The 21,400-nt window shown below is 38.1% G+C and overlaps 3 protein-coding genes and 1 long non-coding RNA gene across 6 annotated transcripts; 2 read left to right on the top strand and 2 right to left on the bottom strand.

Moving 5' to 3' along the window:
- Positions 1-5,577: 5,577 nt before the first annotated feature.
- Positions 5,578-7,095, top strand: LOC116195453. Of its 2 annotated transcripts, none has more exons than XR_004154658.1 (3): positions 5,578-6,153; positions 6,242-6,335; positions 6,787-7,095. It is a non-coding gene; the product is annotated as an uncharacterized LOC116195453 (long non-coding RNA). The 2 variants fall into 2 exon arrangements; XR_004154659.1 differs by having other exon boundaries at positions 6,781-7,095.
- A 1,467-nt stretch (positions 7,096-8,562) lies between these two features.
- Positions 8,563-10,882, bottom strand: LOC116193611 (ATP-dependent helicase NAM7-like). The gene is made up of 4 exons (XM_031522353.1): positions 10,874-10,882; positions 9,863-10,190; positions 9,559-9,615; positions 8,563-9,049 (listed from the first exon to the last, which is right to left on the bottom strand). Exons 1-4 carry the CDS (start codon positions 10,880-10,882, stop codon positions 8,985-8,987), a joined length of 459 nt encoding a protein of 152 aa, XP_031378213.1. The 3' UTR covers positions 8,563-8,984.
- On the bottom strand, positions 10,799-11,929 carry LOC116195450. Its single transcript, XM_031524657.1, has 3 exons — positions 11,431-11,929; positions 11,271-11,329; positions 10,799-10,953 (listed from the first exon to the last, which is right to left on the bottom strand). Exons 1-3 carry the CDS (start codon positions 11,897-11,899, stop codon positions 10,906-10,908), a joined length of 576 nt encoding a protein of 191 aa, XP_031380517.1. The 5' UTR covers positions 11,900-11,929; the 3' UTR covers positions 10,799-10,905.
- Positions 11,930-14,142: 2,213 nt separating this feature from the next.
- LOC116195444 (TMV resistance protein N-like) lies at positions 14,143-20,471 on the top strand. 2 transcript variants are annotated; one of them, XM_031524647.1, is made up of 4 exons: positions 14,143-14,915; positions 16,954-18,034; positions 18,146-18,427; positions 18,524-20,471. In XM_031524647.1, the coding sequence occupies exons 1-4, from the start codon at positions 14,308-14,310 to the stop codon at positions 19,868-19,870; spliced, it is 3,318 nt and encodes a 1,105-aa protein (XP_031380507.1). In that variant the 5' UTR covers positions 14,143-14,307; the 3' UTR covers positions 19,871-20,471. The 2 variants fall into 2 exon arrangements, with proteins under 2 accessions (XP_031380507.1, XP_031380508.1); XM_031524648.1 differs by lacking the exon at positions 14,143-14,915 and adding an exon at positions 15,016-15,187.
- The last annotated feature ends 929 nt before the right edge of the window (positions 20,472-21,400 follow it).

Below are 21,400 nucleotides of genomic sequence, written 5' to 3'. Positions count from 1 at the left end.
TATGACTTTGTGGTAGCGTGAATCAACTCTACTATCAGTGAGTCTGTACTGGATATGACTAGAATCATTAGTCGAGCGGCTGCTCTCAGTTCTTCCGGTGGAACTCCTCGCCTCAGAAACATTCAAAGTTGCTTGTAGATGCTTCTTCAGCGGGTTTTCCGGTCAAGAACTTATGTCAGTGGCGACTTGTATTAGAGTTTAGAGCCGAATGATTGAATCTCATATAGATGAGAGGACAATTATCGGATAGTCAAAACGCCACATAACATGGTTTCTTTTACATCACATCATAGTGTCTTAAATATCTAAAGCCAAGTCTTGATCTCGATGTCTTGTTGTATAAGAAGTCATAGAAGGAAACAAGCAAAGTATTCGAAATAATACTCAATTCAAGAGGAATTTAGAAAATAAAAAAAAGGCGCAGCGTAATGATACACGTACTGGCTTGTACAAGGAAATGACGAAACCAGCCCCCTCCCTCCCAAGATTGCCCATCGCCAGAGCTCGATCACTGCCCTTCTCTTTTTCCTTCCCTCTCTCGTAAGAACCTCCTCTTCACCTCCCCCAAAAGATCCCCCCAAAAATAATACAGATGAAAAATGATCAATAGATAGAAGCTCTGGAAGGATCCACCGTTAAAAGTCAATCACCCATTCAATTAACTTTCTTTGATTTACTTTCATTAGTGCACGGAATTATCCATGGATTCATGAGCCATTTTCTAATAATTGCCACCATAGAGTTTTGCATAATCTATACCAAACATTTTAAATATAAAAAACTTGAAATTCGGGGTGTTACAGTTAGGAACACTAATTAGGAGGATTTAGCGCATTTTTTGCCCGAAGATATTGGGATGTGATAAAAGAAGTAAATTGTTTACTTAGTACTCAAAAGATATCGTAGCAACACATAGGTATTTGAAAGAATTTTGCCTTTTATCAAGTAGGCACATGAAAGACAATTCAACCAAAAAAAAAATCAAAAGATCTTTGCGAAAAAATAGGTACTAGAAATATTTGTGCCAAATAAATGGGTACTTAAAATGGATAAATCATCAAATTGGTTGTAATATTGCATAATGTCTATATATCTTCTACAATCATCTAATGGCCCATGGCCGGGGTTTGGTGGTGGTCTCGAGATGAGGTCGCCACAACCCTCGCGAGGGCCGGAGGTGAGTGCGAGTTTTTCTACTTTTTTCGCTTAATTATGTGTGTATATATATATGTGTGTGTGTCATAATATGTTAATGTGGACTCTATAAACAGAACGGAACGTTTGGCTATCTCATAAATTTTTTAAATTATAGGTGAAAATTGAGATTATGTGAAATTAATTTATTTATATATATAGGAAGTCTAAGTCTAACCATGTAGCACAATATTTATTTATTTATGGACAAATTCAAACAAATAGAAAGAAAAGGAAAGAAAAACAAATAAAAGGCAAAGCGAGGCCTAATGTCATTTCCAAAGGGGATATCTGTGGCCGGAAGCCCAATATATTTTGTTTGTGAGTTTTTCTAGCATGACTTTGGGTGACAGTAATATTTTAATACTTGTGTTACTTTTAGTTGAAATATTTAATATTTTAATTCAAATATCAAATATTTGAATCTAATAAATTACAAATAATAAAAATATTAAATACTAAAACTAAAATATTAAACACTTAAACTGATGTATCAAGGATGACAGCATGAATCAAGATCACGTTATAATTTCTCTCAGTTTTTTTGTCCTTTCTTTCCTGTGTGATTTGAAAGTGACTGTACCCTGGGTACTCTGCTCAACGAAACTTGGAAATCATGGGAAAGGAATTTCCTTATCTATTAATATTTATTTATTCATCTATTTTTTCTCAAATATTTATTTGTGGAGAAATTCTAACATGACTTCAGGTAATAGTGACACACTTGGCACATTAGTTCAAGTGTTTAGTAAAGTTCTTAGTACTTTTACTATTTATGATAAATTATACCAAATACTCGTATTTGAACTAAATTTTTTTAATAATAATATTTGAACTAAAATACTAACAAGTAAAAGTAATAACCATTTTTACTAATCACAAAGTACTACATACTTGAACTAAAGTGCAAAGCACGTGAACTAAAGTACTAATAATATGTGTTACCATAGTTTTGAGTCATGTTACAAAGACCCTCATTTATGAGTGCACTAAACATGGTTACTCCCGATTTTTTAGAATGCCATCGCTTTTGACTATGAAACATTTTTGCCAATAATTTGTCCCAAAGGTTGTTGTTCTGTATATCATTTTTGTTTAGCCGTCAATACTTGGACGAAATCTAACATGGCTATTTACGTGACAATAACAACATCGAAAATATTATTTTTAAATAAAACCTCACCAAACTGAAATTAGTTTGGTACTTTTAATATTTTTTTTAATGGGGAGATCGGCTGGAGGATTTCCACTGGCCACCAGCCCCTAAGGCAAGGTCGTCGGTGCCCCTTGTGCCGCAAGTGACCTCATTTGTGAAGGCGACGGCCGTTCGAGAGCCCCTTGCTGGATCTACCTTTCCCCCTCTCTGTTTTCTAAAACCTTAAAACATAGAGGGGGATGGGGTAGATTCGGCTAGGAGTCTTGGCAGCAAACCGCCACCAAGTATGGTAGCCCGAATTAGGCTACCGCGCTTGGGGGGTGGGGACGGTGGCCAACGGGGGAAACCCCTAGCTGGGTCTGCTTCATCTCCTGCTCCTTCTTTGTTTTTGAAGAGGAAAATAGAGAGGGAGAGGGGATGGGGCAGACTCGAGTGGGACCTCCACCATCGACAATCGACTCCTCCCCCCAATGTGTAATTGTAGGATTCGGGCGACCGTGTCTGGGGGGTCGAAGGTCACCAAGGAAGCCCCCAGCCGGGTCTAGCCCCTCCTATTCTCCCTCTCTATTTTCGAACATAGAGGGGGAATAGGCAGATTCGATTGGGGGCAGCTAGTCGACAATCGCCTCCTTAGGTGAGGTCGCTGGGGACACAACGGGCCTTCAGCAATCTCGCTCGAGAGAACGACAGATGGTCAAGAAACTCCCAGTCGATGTGCCCTACGCTGTTAAATTGATTTATTTTTAAAAAATTAAAAGGCAACAACGACTTTGTTTTGGTACGTCAGACGGTCAAGAAACTCCCAGTCGATGTGCCCTACGCTGTTAAATTGATTTATTTTTAAAAAATTAAAACGCAACAACGAAATAAACGATCCGATCATTATGGTTGAATCAATTATTTCCAAAACAATATTTTTCATCCAACTTTTTGTCTAGAAAAGTCAGAAGAAAATTTCATATCGACAATTCTTCGAGTATTTTCACGGCGGCTTTATTTTTTTGTAATTTTCACATCCCTTAACCCATTTTTTATTTTAGATCCAGCCTGAATAAGATAGCAGGTTATCTAATCAACCCTTCGGGAAAAATGATTTGGTCATTACGGTTGGATCAATTATTAAAAAAATACTTTTCACCCAACTAGTGGAATAGATAAATCAAAAGAAATATTACTAAAATATTAGATATACTAATTAAGATATATGTGTTTTTTCTTTTTTAATTTATGTCATTGGAAAACATTTTCTCACCCCCAGGAGTTTATTATTTAAATACATCATTTTAAGATCTTATGATCACTAATAAATAAAATGGATATAAATAATAATAATTATTGATATTGGTATATCTAACAAATTATTTGAGATAATTTTTAAACCCGCAGCGAAGTGCGGGACTGATGATTAATATAATTAATAACCAGTCCATGTCCTACCTATATCTGATCTATCACATAATTAGCTACTCGAGGTACCAGATTACGGCTATATTAATATCTTCGTTACAAATGTACAGCAATTTAATCATTTACATTTCCATTACTTAATATATCTTAAATAATCATTCAAATATGTTATTATTAATTGGGTCTCTCTTGCACTTTTTCTTAGGAATCATCCCTTTCTCTTTTTCTCTCTAAACTCCCTTTCTCCTAAAAATAATGAGCATTATTTTCCTTGGAAAAATTATACATTTCGTCCTCAAAATTTGGTTATTTTTCTATTTTAATCCTTTTTTTTATCATTCACATTCTATAATTTTGAATGTTTTTCTGTTATAGTCATTTTCCTTTTTCTAAATTCATTTTCATCAAATTCCTTTGCTTACTTTTCTATTTTCATCCTTTTATCAAATTTTTTATTGGAGAAATTTTTAATTTTGGTCCTTAGCCTTTTATAGCTACTTCTTTATCCTAATTCTTTTTTTAGTTCATCTTTTTCTTAATATTAGACATTTTATTCTTATAATTCTACTGATTAATTTTCCATAAAAATGCTCACATAACATTTTAGAAAAAGAATTTAAAACTTTTTTTAAAAATAAATTAAAATAATAAAACTAAAATCATAAACCTATTGGAGTTAATGAAAAGGAGTGAGCGTTTAGGTTGTAAGCAATATTGGCATGGACAATTTGCATTGAAACCATCAATACCCGAATTTGAAAGCAAAAAGATGAAAAAATTTAAAAAATAGAGGTAATTGTCCCTCGATAGCCACCAATTATGCTTGTGATGCAATGAATGATGTCGTAAAGCGCAATGATAGCTGTGATTGCAAAGAGAAATGTTGATAGATCGATAGGCCTTTGGTGACCTCTTTTAGGACTATGGTGCTCGGCGTTATCCCCTACCATTGCTTCTCTCGTTATCAAGTTATCATCCTTCGTGTAACTATTAGCACCACCCAAATTGAGGTTACTTATCTCTCAAGCTTCAAGTTGATTCATATACTTCACATTATTATTTTAATTTATTGTTAATTTTTTTAATTTTAAAAAGTAATTGTTTTTGGAGGACTAAAAAGAATGAAAAGGTGATTTATATTTCAAGATATATCATATTGGTAAGAAGTTTAACGTTGAGGTAATATTTGACAAACAAAAAAGAATTAGGACAAAAGGATTAGTAAAAAAAGTTTGTGGATCAAAATTAAAAGTTTTCTTAATAATTATTTTAATAAAAGGATGTAAACATAAAAACAATCAAAGGTATTTGATGAAATCAACTCAAGAAAAAAGGAAAAGGATTGAAAGAAAAAAGCATTCAAATGCATAGTATGTAAACAATAAAAAAATAAAATAAAAGAATTAAAACAGAAAAGTAATCAAATTTAGATGACCAAATGTATAATGTTCATTTTCCTTTCAGCCCACTTCTCCAACGCCAATGTCGATCTCCGCAATTTCAACAAAAATCGATAATGCAAGGAACGACTTCTCTTTGCCGCAATCTTCAATGAGATTATGTGTCTTGGACTGACCGATACTATTCTACTTCAGAGTAATTTTAGTTTGTCTTTGACTGACGGATCAGTCACTATCATTTCCCTTTCTAAATTTTTTCTCTTTAATTATTTGATGATCAGATTTTTGTTTTTTTAATAAATATTTGATGATCAGATTTTGAATTATATAAAAAGAAATCAAATTACTTTTATTTCCCTTTCTCTACCGCTGCGCCTGTCATTTTCTCTCGGTTCTCCCGCTCTCAGAACTTGTGTCAGTCTTGGCTTCTTCCTTTTCATCAATCATTGCTAGGGTTCGCTGGATTCTGAGCGAGGACATGGTTCCACCACGTTGAATGCGATGGCGAGGTTCATCAGTCCGACGAACTTCGCCACAACCTTATCAGCCTGTGCCCAGTGCTCCCCATATGCAACCACGAGATTTCAAATCTCTCCCTCGATATTCCTTGCCATGGCAAGTCCGAAGTCTGATCGCGAGGAATATCGAGAGAGCTTCGAAATCTTGCAGTTGCAGATGGGGAGCACCGGACATAGGGTTGTTGCGAAGTTTTCCGGACTGATGAACCTTGCCGTCTCATTCAACGTGGGTGGAAGCATCGTCCTCACTCAGAATCCGGCGTTCCACTGCCAGCAAGTCGCTGAAATGATCATATTGTGGATTGTAGTGCTCTCTGTGGGAGCCGCGTTTTCCCTGCACGCTGCCTATAAGAAGATTGCTGCTCTTGATGCTGATGCGAAATCCCTCTTGTACGGATTCGATCAATCGCAAGCGGAGCAAGCCTAAGTCGAAATTTCTCCACCACAGGAGCCGCTGGCACAGGGGAGAGAGGGTCAGGTATGTTGTGTTGTTATTAATGGTTGCTGATTGCTCTTACAGTTCAATTGGCTACTAATAAATTTGTCTGTTATTCAAATGATTGAAGTGGCCCTGCTTCAATCGGATAAAAAGTTTTCTTCTCCATCTATTTGGCATGGCGCAGGAGACATGGTAGTGGGACACAGGTTCCGCTAAACCAGGTAATCTTCATCTCTACTAGTACTCCTTCATAACATCTTAGTAATTCTTGATATCAACCAAGCAGATTTTCTATCGGTTTAGTCCATTTGATGGATTTAGGATACATATGATTAATAGATGCAAGAAGGTTGGAGAAACAATGGTAGATCTTTCAATCTTTTTAAAAAAAATCAATTTTCAGTGTTATTGTTTGTTATATTTTTTTTTAATTACGTAGGGAACTAGATGCATTCTGCAATCTTTTTTTCTTTTACCTCCATAAGCTGGGAATGTTCATGGATTTTCTTTTATCGAATCCTGCAATTTTTCCAGCTTTTTTCACTTGTTAAACAAGGTTAGCTTATTTGGATATTTAGCTGTCGGTAAGATCACTCTGTTGTCTGATTGATTCAAAAGGTTCCTTTAAGTTGCTTTTGTGTCAATTTCATCGTGTTATTGTTATAGCTGCAGTTTCTTGGCGTTTAGTTTACTTATCTCTTCAAGTTTGGAGGAAAACCGCAACTCCCACAGTTTGGTGATCATACTCGATATTGAACACGTTTTGTCAGAATCATCGTAAGTCAATGCTTAATTTCGCCGGTATATGCCTTTTCATCTTGCAGCAATATTTGCAAGTCTGTGTTATACGCAGCTTTGGTTATGGAGATATGGTTGAATTTTGAGAAAATTCCCTTTGTGCTTGTTGAAAGCAATTATACGTGGAGATCACCTGACTTTCTAGCTGATGGATATCTATGATTCTTTATTACTATTGAGAAATTGTTTTTTGCTTCAAGAAATTCGCGTATTCAGGTGTTTGTTTTGTGCGATGAGATCACATCTTTAGAAACTGAATTCCCCTTAAGAAATTGAACCTCATTGTTAGAAGAGTGATACCGAGCAAAACACTCTCTCGTAGGCTTTATCCACATCAAAACACTCCAAAACACTCTAATCCTCACATTTACTGGCTATGGTCGAAGAGGAAAAAAGTGCATAAAGAAGTGTTATATGGATGGCTTGGGCTTGATCATTAAATTAATTTCAATCGGCGCCAGAAGAAATGCATGCAGTCAGTCACCGTCTTCTACACACTGTTTGATACTGACTCTCCGAGGAACACCTAAGAAGGCTCGGCAGACCATTCGGATTTGGCTAGTGCATTTGTCCGATGATACACGGGATACTGCAACTGCAAGATGATCCCTGAATGAAAGCATAGTTGAGGCCGAAAACAACCCTCTAGCTAATTGACAAAACCTTTCAATTCCATTCCAGAAAGAAATAAATTCCGGGGAATATAAGGCAAGAATGTGTAAGTTCGGATGACTATAGTCGTAATCCGAAGGGCCACGGGGCTTCAAAGTCGAGACAAAAGCCCCTGCAACTTATATATTTATATACATATCAAATGCTCCAAATCGAAATCTTGGGTTAAAACAAATTAATAATCCATGAGTAATGCTACAATTGTGCTCAAATAATACAAGCGATTGGCCACTTCTCCCGACCCCCCAGTGGCATTCGATGCAGCCGACAGAAACGACAGCGTAACGGAGTCATGGACCCTACGAAAATCATCCCATCCCCAAGGGCTACACTCCAAACGGTGACCTGCCACGTCACGCTCTCCCGCTGGATTTTTATAAAATTCCGATCCAAAGTTCCAAACCAGTTTTGTCTGATTTGCAACCCGACAAATCCCGACCGCCTTTTGTCTGTCTCCTTCCCTCTGTACTCTCTCCGGGGAGAGCCGTTTGGCTCGGCTAATTTCTAGGCTAAGCTTGCATATAACTGAAGCTCAACTAAAGCTCGAGGAGATGGTTGATCCGTCGTGTAGAGATCGAGATAACATTCCGCAAAATGTAAGATAAATATGTCAAGATCAAACTAATCGTAAACTATCTAGTAATTTTTCACACCATATTGTGCGTTCAAATCATAGTTAATCGATGCTCATAACTCGAGCATTAGTTCGCTTTAATCTCCTTTTGGTTTCTTTATTGAGAACTTACTCATGCTCTTTCTAAATCGCATTTGGGTTCTTTTTTTTTTAATTGTTTTTCTTTCGTAAACAAAGAGTTTTATTTTTTCTGATGAATTACAGAGCGTCGAAGCCCAATTTTATAGTTTTATCTTTTATTACTTCTTTTTTTGTTTTACCTCTCGAGTAATGGAACACCTCATGGGCTACCATAATATTGTCTTGCATTACTGCTCCAGAGATAAGAGGCACTCTGTTAATTGTGGGGAAACTAGAGACCAGGCAGAAGGGGCTTTGATTGAGACAATTTTGTAAAGCAAAGTTACGAAGGCTAATAGCAGAATCACTTTGAATCATTGTTCCAGAGATGAGACTTGTTTAGAGAAAAAAATTTCACAGCTCTTGTAACAGCAGAATCACTTGTAGCCATTTGGTGAAAGTTGCTCCCTCTGAAGCAACTTCATTGTCAGTAACTGTCTTCCCGCCTTCCTTGTATGAAGGTGCCCTTTGGGAACTCGATTATCTCGCGTTGTTCCTTGGTAAGTTCAAATGAGAGCTGCACTTCCTTGCCGCCTTGATCAGTTCCTAATGACAGCGAGCAGAATTTCATCGATAGCAAGCTCTCCTCCACCTTCGAATGCTCTATGTCCAGTTCAAAATTGAAAGTGCCTTTTGTTATTCACGCTTAAAGAATCTCTGCAGCAGGGAACGTCGGACGGCATCTGCCAAGAAATTGGAACCCGGAGATCCCTGTGAAAAGACAACATGAATGATGAAAATGAATATGTAAGCCTTGGAGGATCCCTTTTTCAATAACTGCATCGTATTCGTCTTTTCTTTCCCCTTCAGACAAGAAACCATGGCCTAAAGTATTAACAAACGTCAGAAAATCAAGCAAAACACATGTTCATGTTCATGTCACAGCAAACATGACATCTTCCCAGGAAAACGTTTCGGTAAATTCTTCTCATAACTTTCTCTGTTTTGCAAGGAGACAGAAAACGGCTTATCCAAAACCAAATAAAGCAGAAGCAACTGAAGCTGAAGAGAAAGCACCATGCTCGGGTGAGAGCAACATTCGTTCAATTTAGGTTAGCCAAGAACTCGATAGATCCCCGACTGCTCGACCTTAATGCTGATAAAATGAATATGCCATGCTCTCTGCCTTGGAAGCCATCCCCTGTGTTTATTGTCACCATAAAGCCATTGGAATTTTCATATTTCTTTCTGAGCCTTTTTACTCATCTCTCCATTCTGACCTGCATAAGGTGGTCTTATCCCGACGCTTAGCTTTTCCTTTGATGACAAGCTCCATGCTGCACAAAATCAAATAGAGACGGGATAATTAATTTCACATGAAAGCATGTAAAAGTATTATTCATAATAAGTAACCGAGTATGCTTTCAAGCGCCATCTAATGCTAACCATTCAGGGAACATAACCTTCCAAAAAAAGACATTGAAACATTATGAATATATATATTAACAAACCTAACCAAAAAAATTATGCCAATTTTCTCGAATAACTGACGAAAAGAGTTTCCCACCCTCAGGGTCGAAATACCTTCATAGAGATTGTCCAAAATCCGTAAAGCTGCAGCAGCCTGTACAAGGTTTCTCAGGCTTGGTCTGTTCTTTTTGCGCTCTTTCCCTCCCTCAGAAACATTTATGAAAGAATATGAACCGGAAATCTGGTCCGATAGATATTGCTTGGTGTAACTCTCATGTTTTACATTCAAGCCATCATGGATCTGGCCGCTGTCAAATATCTGATTTGGAAAGCAACTTATTGAAAGGTGCATTCTGTACTGCACATTGAGTGGATGCTTCAATTTTCCAAGGGAACTCAATCTCTTGAACAAGCTTCGACTAAAATGGGCTCCACTTGAAAACTGTGAAAGCAGGTAGATGATACATATTATACTGTTGAAAAGTAATTCAATTCTCTATGAGTTAGCTAGCTAGCGTCAGATTGAACCTCTTTCTGCCATTGATAGCTAGCAGTATTGCTGTCTTGATGGCTATATTATCCGCAAGGGCACTCGGCTTGGCCTGGCTTCCCAGCGAAATAACCTGCTCTATCTATAACTCGATCTCAACTGTGTACTCCATATGGATTGAGGATTAATAGATAACAGAGAAGTTAGGAAAGTGCTCCTGCAGATACAAATTCCTAGCTGTAGGAAGGTGAAATTTACAAAATTTGAGGGCTTAAGTAAATAAATAAAATCAATGTAGAAAGTAGGAATTGATCTTCGCTTCCCTAAGGTGGATTAGAAGGTGCTGTTCAGGTAGAAATACAAGCCAGCAAGTGCAACCACTCCCACCACAATCGGGATCGGCAATGCTCATCTGCATCATCATCATCATCGATCGAGTTCAGAGGAACATGTATTGCTTGATTATCGGTGTCACAGATTAATACGCCGATAGAAATATGTAATATGTGGGGATAACGGGGTACATGTACCCATTGAACTCAATACTTTGCCAACATTGTGGCACATAAGAGTGAGCAGAGTAAGCATTGGATTATCTGATAGCTTCGTCCCTCTTGATCTGACCCCTTACTTGCCTTGCGCATGTCGGTATCGTTCGCGTTCTTGGTCACGGCGGGCAGATACGGCTTGAACCTTCGCTTCGGGGCACCACACACTGCAGAACATATCAAATGTCCACATCACATGTGATTTTAGTCATAGGCTCTCATATTATTTTAGTCTCAACAACCAGGAAAATGCTCTGCTTGCTAGCCAATATATCATCAACCTCATATCGCGACAAGGCATCCTCTTACGAAAACAGAGCTCAATTCGGTTTTAGCTTATTTTCGGCTCATTTCAAATTCACCACTTTGTTCTAAATTCAATTCCAACATTATTCCGTACTTTGAACAAAGGAATTGAATTCAACTCAACACGCTGAATTGAATTCTAGCATTTTTAACGAGGGGAACAATCAGTGATGGTTACCTGGACAGAAGTAATTATCGGGCAGCTTCTCGAACGGAGTTCGCTCGTTGTAGATGTACCTATATAGTATATACGCAGAAATAATAAAAACCAATCAGGATAAACAATATTAACGTCGTCGGGAGCGATACAGAGTGATCGCATTCGTCACATGGCTTACCCGCAATCCCGGCAATGTAGGCTTGCTTGGAGGCAACACGCATGGAGAACCTCGGGCTTGTGGTGGCGGTGGTGGTATTGGTACGGGTCACCCGGAGCAGGAGCTGGTGAAGTGAAGAGGAGGAGGAGGAGGAGGAGGAAGACTTGAGGGCGAAGGAGATGCTAGTCTTGTCCGATGGAGGCCACCAGCATTGTTCCCGGTCGGGCTCGGGGCCGGGTACAGACACTGCACGGCCGCCATGGACCCGGGTCAGAGTGTGATGGCTTCTTCTGAATTCTGATATGGGTCTGTGTATTATGGAAGAGGCAGAAGGGAAGGGGTTAGATGGATGGAGATGAGGCAGCAAAAGTGAAGTGTAGAGTGATGGAAAATGAGTGGAAGCGTGGCTGTCATACTGCCCATACAAACACCAAACCAAACCAAGAGTAAACAACACCTCCGTGAGGTCCACAGGCTCGTGGAATAGCATGAAATTGCCATTGGAAAAAAAAAAAGAAAGAAATTGAAGAGGTGCAGATTTAATTCCGGAAGAGTGATATTTTATTTTATTTTTATTATTATATTTTTTTAACAAGAGTGATTTTTTGTCCTATAAATTTGACATTAAGTCAATTTTGATCGTATAAGATCTAAAACTACCGAATCAATCCTATACGTTTGCTCCGTAAAATAATTTTCATCCTATAAGTTTTGAAAAAGATATTTTTATAGTTATAAATTGGCTTTCAATTAAAATGTGGTCCAATAAGTTTTGAAAAAGAGAGACATTTTTTGTCATAGAAGTCACAAAATGGACCAAAATTGCCTTATAAAGCAAACTTATAGGATTAATTCGACACTTTAAAATTTAGATGATCAAAATTTATCGAAGACTAAATTTACAGGACAAAAAAAATAATATTTTTCCAGTGATCTATATATGGATTTAAAAGAGGAAACGAAAAGCTAATAAACAATACATCTAACCTGAATATAGTTTATAGTTGAACCTGCTTCTAATAAATGGTACGTCATATAGTACTTGATAAGTCAGCTGCTACGTCAGAAAATACTAAAAAGTGTCAACAGAGAGTTAACAGAGTATAGTTTATTACAACAAATTACGAAATAAAGTTTTATACCACTATTATAATTAACCCTATGTGAGTGATAATATTCTTTTTATAATTTCATAATAATAATAATAATAATAATTTATAGTTAAACTTGCTTCTAAATGTATTTATTAATTAGTCTTACGTGAAATTAAAAGCAATTTAAATTGGATTTTTCATATATTTAGTGCTATAAATTAAAAAAAATCACAACATAAATAAGGATCAATAATTTTAAAATAATTAAAAGAACAAAAAGTTTGTGATGTTATGAAATTTTTTTTAAAAGTTAGATTTGGGAAAAACTTTGATTTTATGGAAATAAAAAAATGCCAACTCAAATTTCATTTGGCAAGTTAGTACCATTATCATTTGTACGGAGGAATTGATGTTTTGGTAGGTGTGAATATTGAAGTGAAATTTTGTAAATTTATATGATAACAAATAAAAAAATGGATTAGTTGGGACTCAATTGGGTTTTCGAATACCATGATTCATACAAAAAAAAAGAACTATTGTTTTTATTTTTTAAGGAAATAAGACTCTTATTTACTATTGGGGTTTTTACTCCATATATTTCATGATTTCATCTGTTTCTTAAATCTATTACATGGTTTAAAAATTACCTATAAAACTTATGGTTTACATTTGGTTTTAAATCTATCTTAGATTAATTTCTCCGTCAACATCTAACAGTACTGTTGACATGGAACGTAAGTGGGGCCCATCTTTGTTAGTGTGGCCCTTCGCCGATGATAGATTTGAGAAAAAAATTAAAACGATGTGATATATTCGAGAAAAAAATTAAAATCATGATATAAGTTTGTGGTACACGTACGTTTTATTGACGCATAAATTGACAGCATGATAAATTTAAAATAAAATGTAAATGATAGGTCTTTTTTGACAAATTTTAAAACATATGATAGATTTAAGAAACAAATAAAACTACGGAATATTGGGCGTAAACACTCATTCATAATTTGCCACCATTTCAAAGCTGGAATATTGCCCCCCAACTATATACATGATAGGGAAATGTGGTCACAAGTATAAATAGAATGAGAGTCGATCTTTACAAACTTGGTCACATATCTATGCAAAATAAATTGCAACGTTAGAATCTATTTACTTGGCAAAAAAAAAAAAAGGCGTTAGCTCATCACGTCGACCCTCATTAATGTTTTACCCGTGCCGACTCCAAGGGGAAGCGCGTCCAACATTCTTAGCTTCGTCCCAGAGAACAATTTGGTCAAAGCGCTTCCCCATAGAGCCGGTCAAAGGGAATATAATGGAAATTCATAGGCAATTGCACTCATTAGATGACCAAATAAACAATAAAAGAATTGCATGGATTAATAGACCAACAACCAAAGCATTTAAATCTAATTTCTTTTCTTTTGTATTCAGTACTTTTTTTAAAAAATTTGATTTTTAAATTTTGATTAAATCCATGTAATTAATGTAAATATCTATTTCCCTAAATGTCTTGTGCACGAATGATTTATTAAATAAAATATAATAAATAAATAATCGATTATGAATGCGTTGATCTTACGCATCTCATCATGTAGTGATCTGTATAAAGACATGAAAAAGAGAACGAATGAAAAATTTAAAAAAAAAAAAAGAAAGCCATCAGGAAGCATGTGCTACCCGATGGGAAAGTGAAAACACTGGGGCCCAGAAAAAGAGAATTTGGGGCAACTCATCAGTGTCCTTCCCATTCTTCTGTTTGTTTTACGATCCATTGCTGAATTTTTCTGCCAATTGAGCAAAACTTATGCAGAGAGAGATGTTGGGATTTCTTTTCTTCTGTGTGTGTCTGTTGTTTGGCTTATGTTCGTGTTGTGGTTTCACTGTCTGGGCGTGGTTCCGCAGCACGAAGAAAATAGAGACTGCAATGGGCCAACAGAAGGAGGAGGCTGCTGAAAAAGAGGATGATTCAGAAGCATCAGTCTCTGACTACGAAGTTTTCCTAAGTTTCAGAGGACCAGATTCTCGGCAGGGCCTCGCCGATGTCCTCTACAACGACATGAGAACTGCCGGGATCCGTGTTTTTAGAGACGACGATGAGCTTGACACCGGTGATGAGATCCGCAAGATTCTACCGGCTATCGAGAACTCCAAGATATGCGTACCAATCTTCTCCAGTACCTTTGCTGCCAGTGCGTGGTGCCTCCGAGAAGTTGAAAGAATGGTCAAGTTCAAGAAAAAGATCATGCCTATTTTCTACACGGCCACACCAGAAGATGTTAAGCTGGGCACGGAATTATTCAAGAAGGAACTGCGGAAGCACGAGAAGAAGCATGGAAAAGAGCAAGTGAAGAAGTGGGAGGAGGCTCTCAAAGTGGTCGCTAGAATCAAAGGGCGGGAAGTTAAGGCCACAGGGTAAGTCACTTCTTCATTATCTTTGAATAGTTTCAGTTTGTGCTTCTTTGAGGCTATGTAAGGAGACACTCTCCCGGTTGCCCTCGTGCCGGCAAACCAGATCTAGCCTTGTTGAGGCTAGATTTGGCCTCGCTAAACCAGATCCGGCTCGAGAGGCTCACAGAAGGTTCGAGCCCCCAGAGCAGCTAGAGAAGCCATCCTGAGCTCCCGAGCTTGGTTCGACCAACCCCGGGCTTGGCTGGGAAACCCTAGCAAAGATCCAGCGAATCAGGGTAGAAGACTGTCATCGTTTTGCTTTCGTTTTTAATTTAAATTTTCTTTTAGTTTAAAATTTTATGTTTTTAATAAATATTGCTTTAAATTTTATTTTTTAATAAATAATTTTTTGGGTGAATTTAATAAATAAATTTTAATATTTGTTTATGGGGCCATTTCCATCTTTATATAGGAGGGATAATTTCTTACTTTTATCTCTATCGATTTTATCAAACCAACTTAAAAAATGGTAGTTCGCACATTCACTATTACATCTAGTCAAATAAATAAGTTCCTACGTAATTATAATTCTATTGCTTATTAATTTATATTACATACTTATTTCATTAAAGATCAATTCCATTACATTGAAACAAGGTTTTAGGGGAGGGAAAGGAGAGGAGAGGAGAGGGGAGCGGAGGACAGTGGATGGGAGGAAAGGATATGGCTTGGAGAAGTTAACCATGTTCACGACACGTGTTATTTTAGGTTCACTAGACTTCGCCATGTGTCGCTCATGTGTCGTCTATGTGTCCATATTTTCACGTTTCATCCACGTGTTTCTCCAAGTGCCAGCTACCATGTGTTGCCTAGTGTCGATCGAAACTCCTTAATTACATAAAATAATTGTTTTTTTTAAATAATCTATTATATATATATATAAAATAGATTCCCGTTAACGAGAGTTATCCATTCGTTCTGCAAGAGCTTACGGTTGGTCTTTCCGTCAGCTCGTTAACGGGAGTCTACTTTAAAAATATTTAATAATTAGCAAGAGAGGATGTGAAATAGGCGCTCGTATGGGAGAATCCACAGAAGAGAGGAGACTAGGAAGGAGGGAGGGGGGAAGGAAGGTGTGGATTCGGCGGCAGTTTCCGATTTGGAATGAGGCAAAGGGGAGAGAGTGCTTGGGCTTGATGACTATTGCTGGGAACTTTCTTTCTTTGTGGATGAATTTGATGGGAACTTATATAAATTCGTTTGGAGATGGCGGGAATAAAGAGCCCGGAAGTAAAAGAATGAAAGGGTCTATTGGAAGCGGTGTGTGAAAATATTTACACATTTTTATTATAGGTGTAAATAAATATAAATTGTCGAATTTATGTAAAACAATTTTTTTGAAGAGGTACTAATACAAAAAGTCATGTCATATCAAAAATAAAAAGTGTCAATAGAAACTGTTTTAATATATTGAATGGGCGAATGGAGTTAAGGAAGATGTCTATATACCCTGAATGGACGAAAGAGGAATTAAGAGAGGTGTCTATATATACAGAAGGGTAAAATGGAAAATTTAAAAAGTGGTGAAACACATAAATGAACCTCAAACTTTTATATATGTAATAGATTGATTATATGCTTATTTTTAAAAGAAAAAATTTAATTGCCTTCTCTTATAAATTAATTTTGTTTTATAAGATAAATGCACATTTATATTATTACAACAACAAACTATCTTGATTTATAGCTATCTATACCAGTTTTCCTTTTCTAATTTGTAGTACGTGTGTGATATTGATATAATTTTTTTGGTGTGAACCATGGATATTGATATAATTTAGTTCTAAATTTTTATGGCTAGAAACTTATTCGGAAGGTCAAATACAAGAGTATAATTGTTGGATGCATTTATTCATATAAAAGAACAAAAATATAAATTCATATCCAATATTTGTTTCTATAAACAAACATAATTGAACCAACCCGTGCAAAGCACGAGCAAATAACTAGTCTATATATATGATGCTTTCTTTCTCTAAGTATCGCCATGCATCAACTGCAGATTTGCGGAATTCAGCATGTTATTTGTCGGAGCACTTCTGATCAAGTTGAAGGTAAAAATAAAATATTTGACCGACAACCTAGTTAAAAGAAATTATCATGAAGAGGCTGTAATGGAACTGTTGGACATCGACTCAAGTGATGTACGAATCATTGGCATCCATGGAATGGGTGGCATTGGTAAGACGACTCTTGCCAAGGTCATCTTCAACCAACTCTCACCTAGATTCGACTGTTGCAGCTTCCTTGAGAACATCCAAGAATCTTTAAGGCGTGATGGTCTTGAATACTTGCAAAAGCACTTAGTGGAAGATCTCGATCCAAAGTTGAAAATCTTTCAAAAGATCGACACAATCACAATGCTCCGAGAAAATTTTCGTAGGAGGAGGGCTCTCATCGTCCTTGATGATGTTAATCAAAGAAAACAAATAGAGATGATAGTCGGGCTGTTGGGTTGGTTTGGCTCTGGAAGCAGGATAATCATAACGACTAGGGACAGAAGTATTTTCACCAGAGAAGCTTGTACTCATGCTATGGGGGAGATGGATCGTGACCAAGCTCTCCTACTTTTCAGTAGACATGCCTTTGGAGAAGACTCTCCTCCAAGTGACTTCCGAAGTCTTTCAGAGGAAGTTCTATCTCTTACTGGAGGACTTCCTTTGGCCATTGAAGTCGTAGGTTCCCTGCTTTGTCAATGTGACAAGAAGAGATGGAAAGTGACAATTGAGCGGCTAAAGAAAGTGCCCAATCGAGATGTTCAAGAAAAGCTGAAGATAAGTTTTGATGCATTGGAGTTTCACCAAAAACAGATATTTCTTGACATAGCCTGCTTTTTCATCAACAAGGAGAGATCAAATGCAATTCTAATGTGGGAAGCCTGTGACTTTGACCCTGATTATGGAATTGAGGTCCTTGTTTCCATGTCTTTGGTGAAAATTACGGAGGACAATGAATTTCAAATGCATGACCTTATCAAAGATCTTGGAAGGGAGCTTGTTCGTGAGGAATGCTTTGGTGATCCTGCCAAGCGTAGCAGGATATGGTCAAGCAAAGAAGCAAAGGAGCTATTTAAGATAAAGCAGGTAACATATGTAATGAGTGTTTTAATAATCAAATCATTTGATCTTTTTATTGATTTACAATATTTTCTAGCAAAAGTCTACAGTTGCTAATTACTTCTTTTTTTTTTTCAGGAAAAAGAAAATGTTGAAGGGCTCTTTGCGGAGAAATTATATGGCGACTGTATTCTCAAACACGAGCAGTTTTCAGGTTTTCGAAATCTAAGATTACTGAAATTGGTGGGTGCAAAGCTGACAGGTGACTTTGAGAATCTCCTTCCAAAGTTAAAGTGGTTCACATGGCAACGATGTCCTTCCGATTTCGCTGCGATCAATTTAACATTGGAGAATTTAGTGGTTCTTGACCTTTCCGAAAGTTCTATCACTGAAAACTGGGCTGGTTGGAACATGATTCAGGTAACACATCCAAGTACCTGAGAAAACTTGTATTTTAAAGTAATTCTTTTTAATACGATCCTTAACTTTGTTGCGATGTTTATCGTTATGAAACAGAAAGCAAAGAATTTGAAGGCCTTAGACCTCACTGGGTGCTGGGAATTGACAAGTACACCTGACTTGTCCAACAATGACGCTTTAGAGAGTCTGATTCTCAGAGGATGCCGTAATTTAGCTGAAATACACGGCTCCATCAATAAGCTGACAAGACTGAAGCATCTTGATCTTCAGGGCTGTCCTTCTCTCAGAGGGTTGCCCGAAGAGATAGGTTCGCTGGAAGATTTGGAAGAGATTTTGGTGGACGGGAATCATGGAGCTACTTTCCACTTACCAGAATCAATTGGTAATTTACACTCTCTATCTGTCATGAAATTACATGGGGTGGAAATTACGAGAATTCCCGACTCTATTGGAGGATTGGTGAATCTCACGCGCCTCTCTATGCGCAAGTGTAGTGGCATGAAGACACTTCCAAACATAATCGGAGATTTGAAATCACTAGTTGAGTTAGACATGTCTGGTACAGATTTGAGTGCATTGCCTGACTCTGTTGGGGATTTGGAATCATTAGTTGCATTAGATCTGGACAACACAGAGTTAAGTGCGTTGCCTGACTCTGTTGGACGACTAAGTAAACTCCAGTGGTTGCTGTTAAGTTCAACGAAGATAGAGGAGCTTCCTGACTCTCTTTGGGATTTGGAATCATTGGTTGAGTTAGATCTGTCCGACACAAATTTAAGTAGGTTGCCTGACTCTGTTGGACGACTAAGTAAACTCCGGTGGTTGCGGTTAAATTCAACGAACATAGAGGAGCTTCCTGACTCTCTTGGGGATTTGAAATCATTGGTTAATTTACAGCTGTCCAACACAAATTTAAGTGCGTTGCCTGACTCTGTTGGACAACTAAGTAAACTCCGGCAGTTGCGGTTAAATTCAACGAGGATAGAGGAGCTTCCTGACTCTCTTGGGGATTTGGAATCATTACTTGAGTTAGAGCTGTCCAACTCAAATTTAAGTGCGTTGCCTGACTCTGTTGGACGACTAAGTGAACTCCAGTGGTTGCAGTTAAGTTCAACGAAGATAGAGGAGCTTCCTGACTCTCTTGGGGATTTGGAATCATTAGTTGAGTTACAGCTGTCTGACACAAATTTAAGTGCATTGCCTGACTCTGTTGGACGACTAAGTAAACTCCGGTCGTTGTGGTTAAGTTCAACGAAGATAGAGGAGCTTCCTGACTCTCTTGGGGATTTGAAATCGTTGGAAACATTGGATCTGAGTTCATCCAAACTGAGGATTCTACCAGATTCTCTGGGAGAGATGTCTGAATTAAGGCAGTTGTTGCTGGATGGACGCAACATAAGAAAGTTGCCTAGTTCTATCGGGAAGTTAGCAAGGCTAGAATAATTGGAGTTGGGAGGTTTGAGCTTGGAATGCCTCCCGCAACTCCCAGATTTCTCCAACTTGAAGAAGCTGCAGAGCATTGTTTTCGAAGATTGCTTCGTAAAAGTTGAGCAGCTGGAAGGTCTGCGAGGGTTGCAGGGACTGACAAGTATGGCTGTATTGAGTTGCGCGGAGGAGCTGGTCAAGTTCTCCTGTCAGATAGGAAGTTTGATCGAGCTGGATATTTCTAACAGGGAATCCCTTGCTGAGTCACCATTGCTTGATTTCTCACGCTTGGAAAATCTCAAGAAGTTACGTCTAAGCTATTTGAAGGAGCTCACCGAGATGCACCGCCTAGGAGAACTGGAATACCTGGCGGAATTACATATCCGGTACTGCAATTCCCTGGAAATGATTGGGAATCTGTCGGAATCGAAAAGGCTAATGGGGATCTTTATAATGGAGTGCTCGAAGCTAAGAGAAATCATTGGCCTCAACAAATTGTTCTTGGCATCTATACAGATCGAGGGCTGCGGATCTATGAGAAATATTGATGAACTGAAGAAGAGATGCGTGGGGGGACGCTTCGATGGATTAGAAGTTGAGAACAACGCTGATTGATGAGGTAAATATTCATAGCATTACAGCACATATGGATATCTTAGTTGGTATAACAATTACGCGCAGTAAATTAGGATAATCATACGATGATATATCAGTTACAGCACACTCATATAATAATTTATCAAAGAAACTTATCGATTTCTAGATTGACAAAAATCTATCAAAGAAACTTCATAGCACTGTCAACATGCAAATAAATTTACGCATTTATAAAGAAAGTCTGAAGCTTCATCTCATCATCAGAAAAAAAAAAAAGGTGTCTGCCGGCAATTCCTCACCTCACCTAAAAACAAGAATATCATGAATAGCAGCAATGGCGGGGCTGCAGAGATCTGCAGTGTCTTTCAGGAGGCAGGCTCCTCATTCCTCAGGCCTTGTGTGGGACGACAGGTTCCTCTTGGGGAAGCTCAACCAAGTGAACAATGAAGCCGACAACGAGGCCAACAAGCCGAAAGATCCTGATGGCAGGCAAGAACCGCCCCGCGATTCCGACAAGCTGTCGAGGACTGCCCGCCGTCATCTTCCCCTGATCGAGATGGCGGCCCTGGAGAGGAACCACAACCACAACCACAACCACACTTGACGACCTCTTCTCCCAGAGCACGGTCAGTACACATACATGCATCACATTTCTTTCCCTCACTTTTGCATTTTTCCCTGTTCTTTCCCTCATTTTCGCGTAAAGATCGAAACTTCACTCCATTTTCTCCATATTTGGCTCTCTGGGTCTCAGCAATCTCTCACCTTGTCCCCTGTTTTTCTTGGTTTGACATCAGGAAATGCTCGACTGTCGAGCGCGACGGTGCAGCTCCGGCAATTGGGGCCCTTTCTCCGCCGCCAAAACTGCCTCCTCTTTCCTTCCCTCTCGTCGCCTCCTCCTCCCTTCGTTTCCTCTGGGAGTGAGCGAGTGATAGAGTCTCCCTCTCTCTC

This window comes from Punica granatum, chromosome 2, assembly GCF_007655135.1.
Source record: "Punica granatum isolate Tunisia-2019 chromosome 2, ASM765513v2, whole genome shotgun sequence".
Lineage (NCBI taxonomy): Eukaryota > Viridiplantae > Streptophyta > Magnoliopsida > Myrtales > Lythraceae > Punica > Punica granatum.
Note: the sequence above shows the minus strand (reverse complement) of the source record. Positions and strands in the feature narration are given on the sequence as shown.

Coding starts and splice junctions, on each gene's coding strand:
- LOC116193611 (XM_031522353.1), bottom strand. Junction 9,616..9,862: donor TTTGGACAATCTCTATGAAG/GTATTTCGACCC, acceptor GATTTTGTGCAG/CATGGAGCTTGTCATCAAAG. Junction 9,050..9,558: donor GATAAGACCACCTTATGCAG/GTCAGAATGGAG, acceptor GTCTTTTCACAG/GGATCTCCGGGTTCCAATTT.
- LOC116195450 (XM_031524657.1), bottom strand. CDS start 11,899: ATGCTATTCCACGAGCCTGTGGACCTCACGGAGGTGTTGTTTACTCTT. Junction 11,330..11,430: donor CTACATTGCCGGGATTGCGG/GTAAGCCATGTG, acceptor TATACTATATAG/GTACATCTACAACGAGCGAA. Junction 10,954..11,270: donor CGATAATTACTTCTGTCCAG/GTAACCATCACT, acceptor TATGTTCTGCAG/TGTGTGGTGCCCCGAAGCGA.
- LOC116195444 (XM_031524647.1), top strand. CDS start 14,308: ATGCAGAGAGAGATGTTGGGATTTCTTTTCTTCTGTGTGTGTCTGTTG. Junction 18,035..18,145: donor AGCTATTTAAGATAAAGCAG/GTAACATATGTA, acceptor TTTTTTTTTCAG/GAAAAAGAAAATGTTGAAGG. Junction 18,428..18,523: donor CTGGTTGGAACATGATTCAG/GTAACACATCCA, acceptor GTTATGAAACAG/AAAGCAAAGAATTTGAAGGC.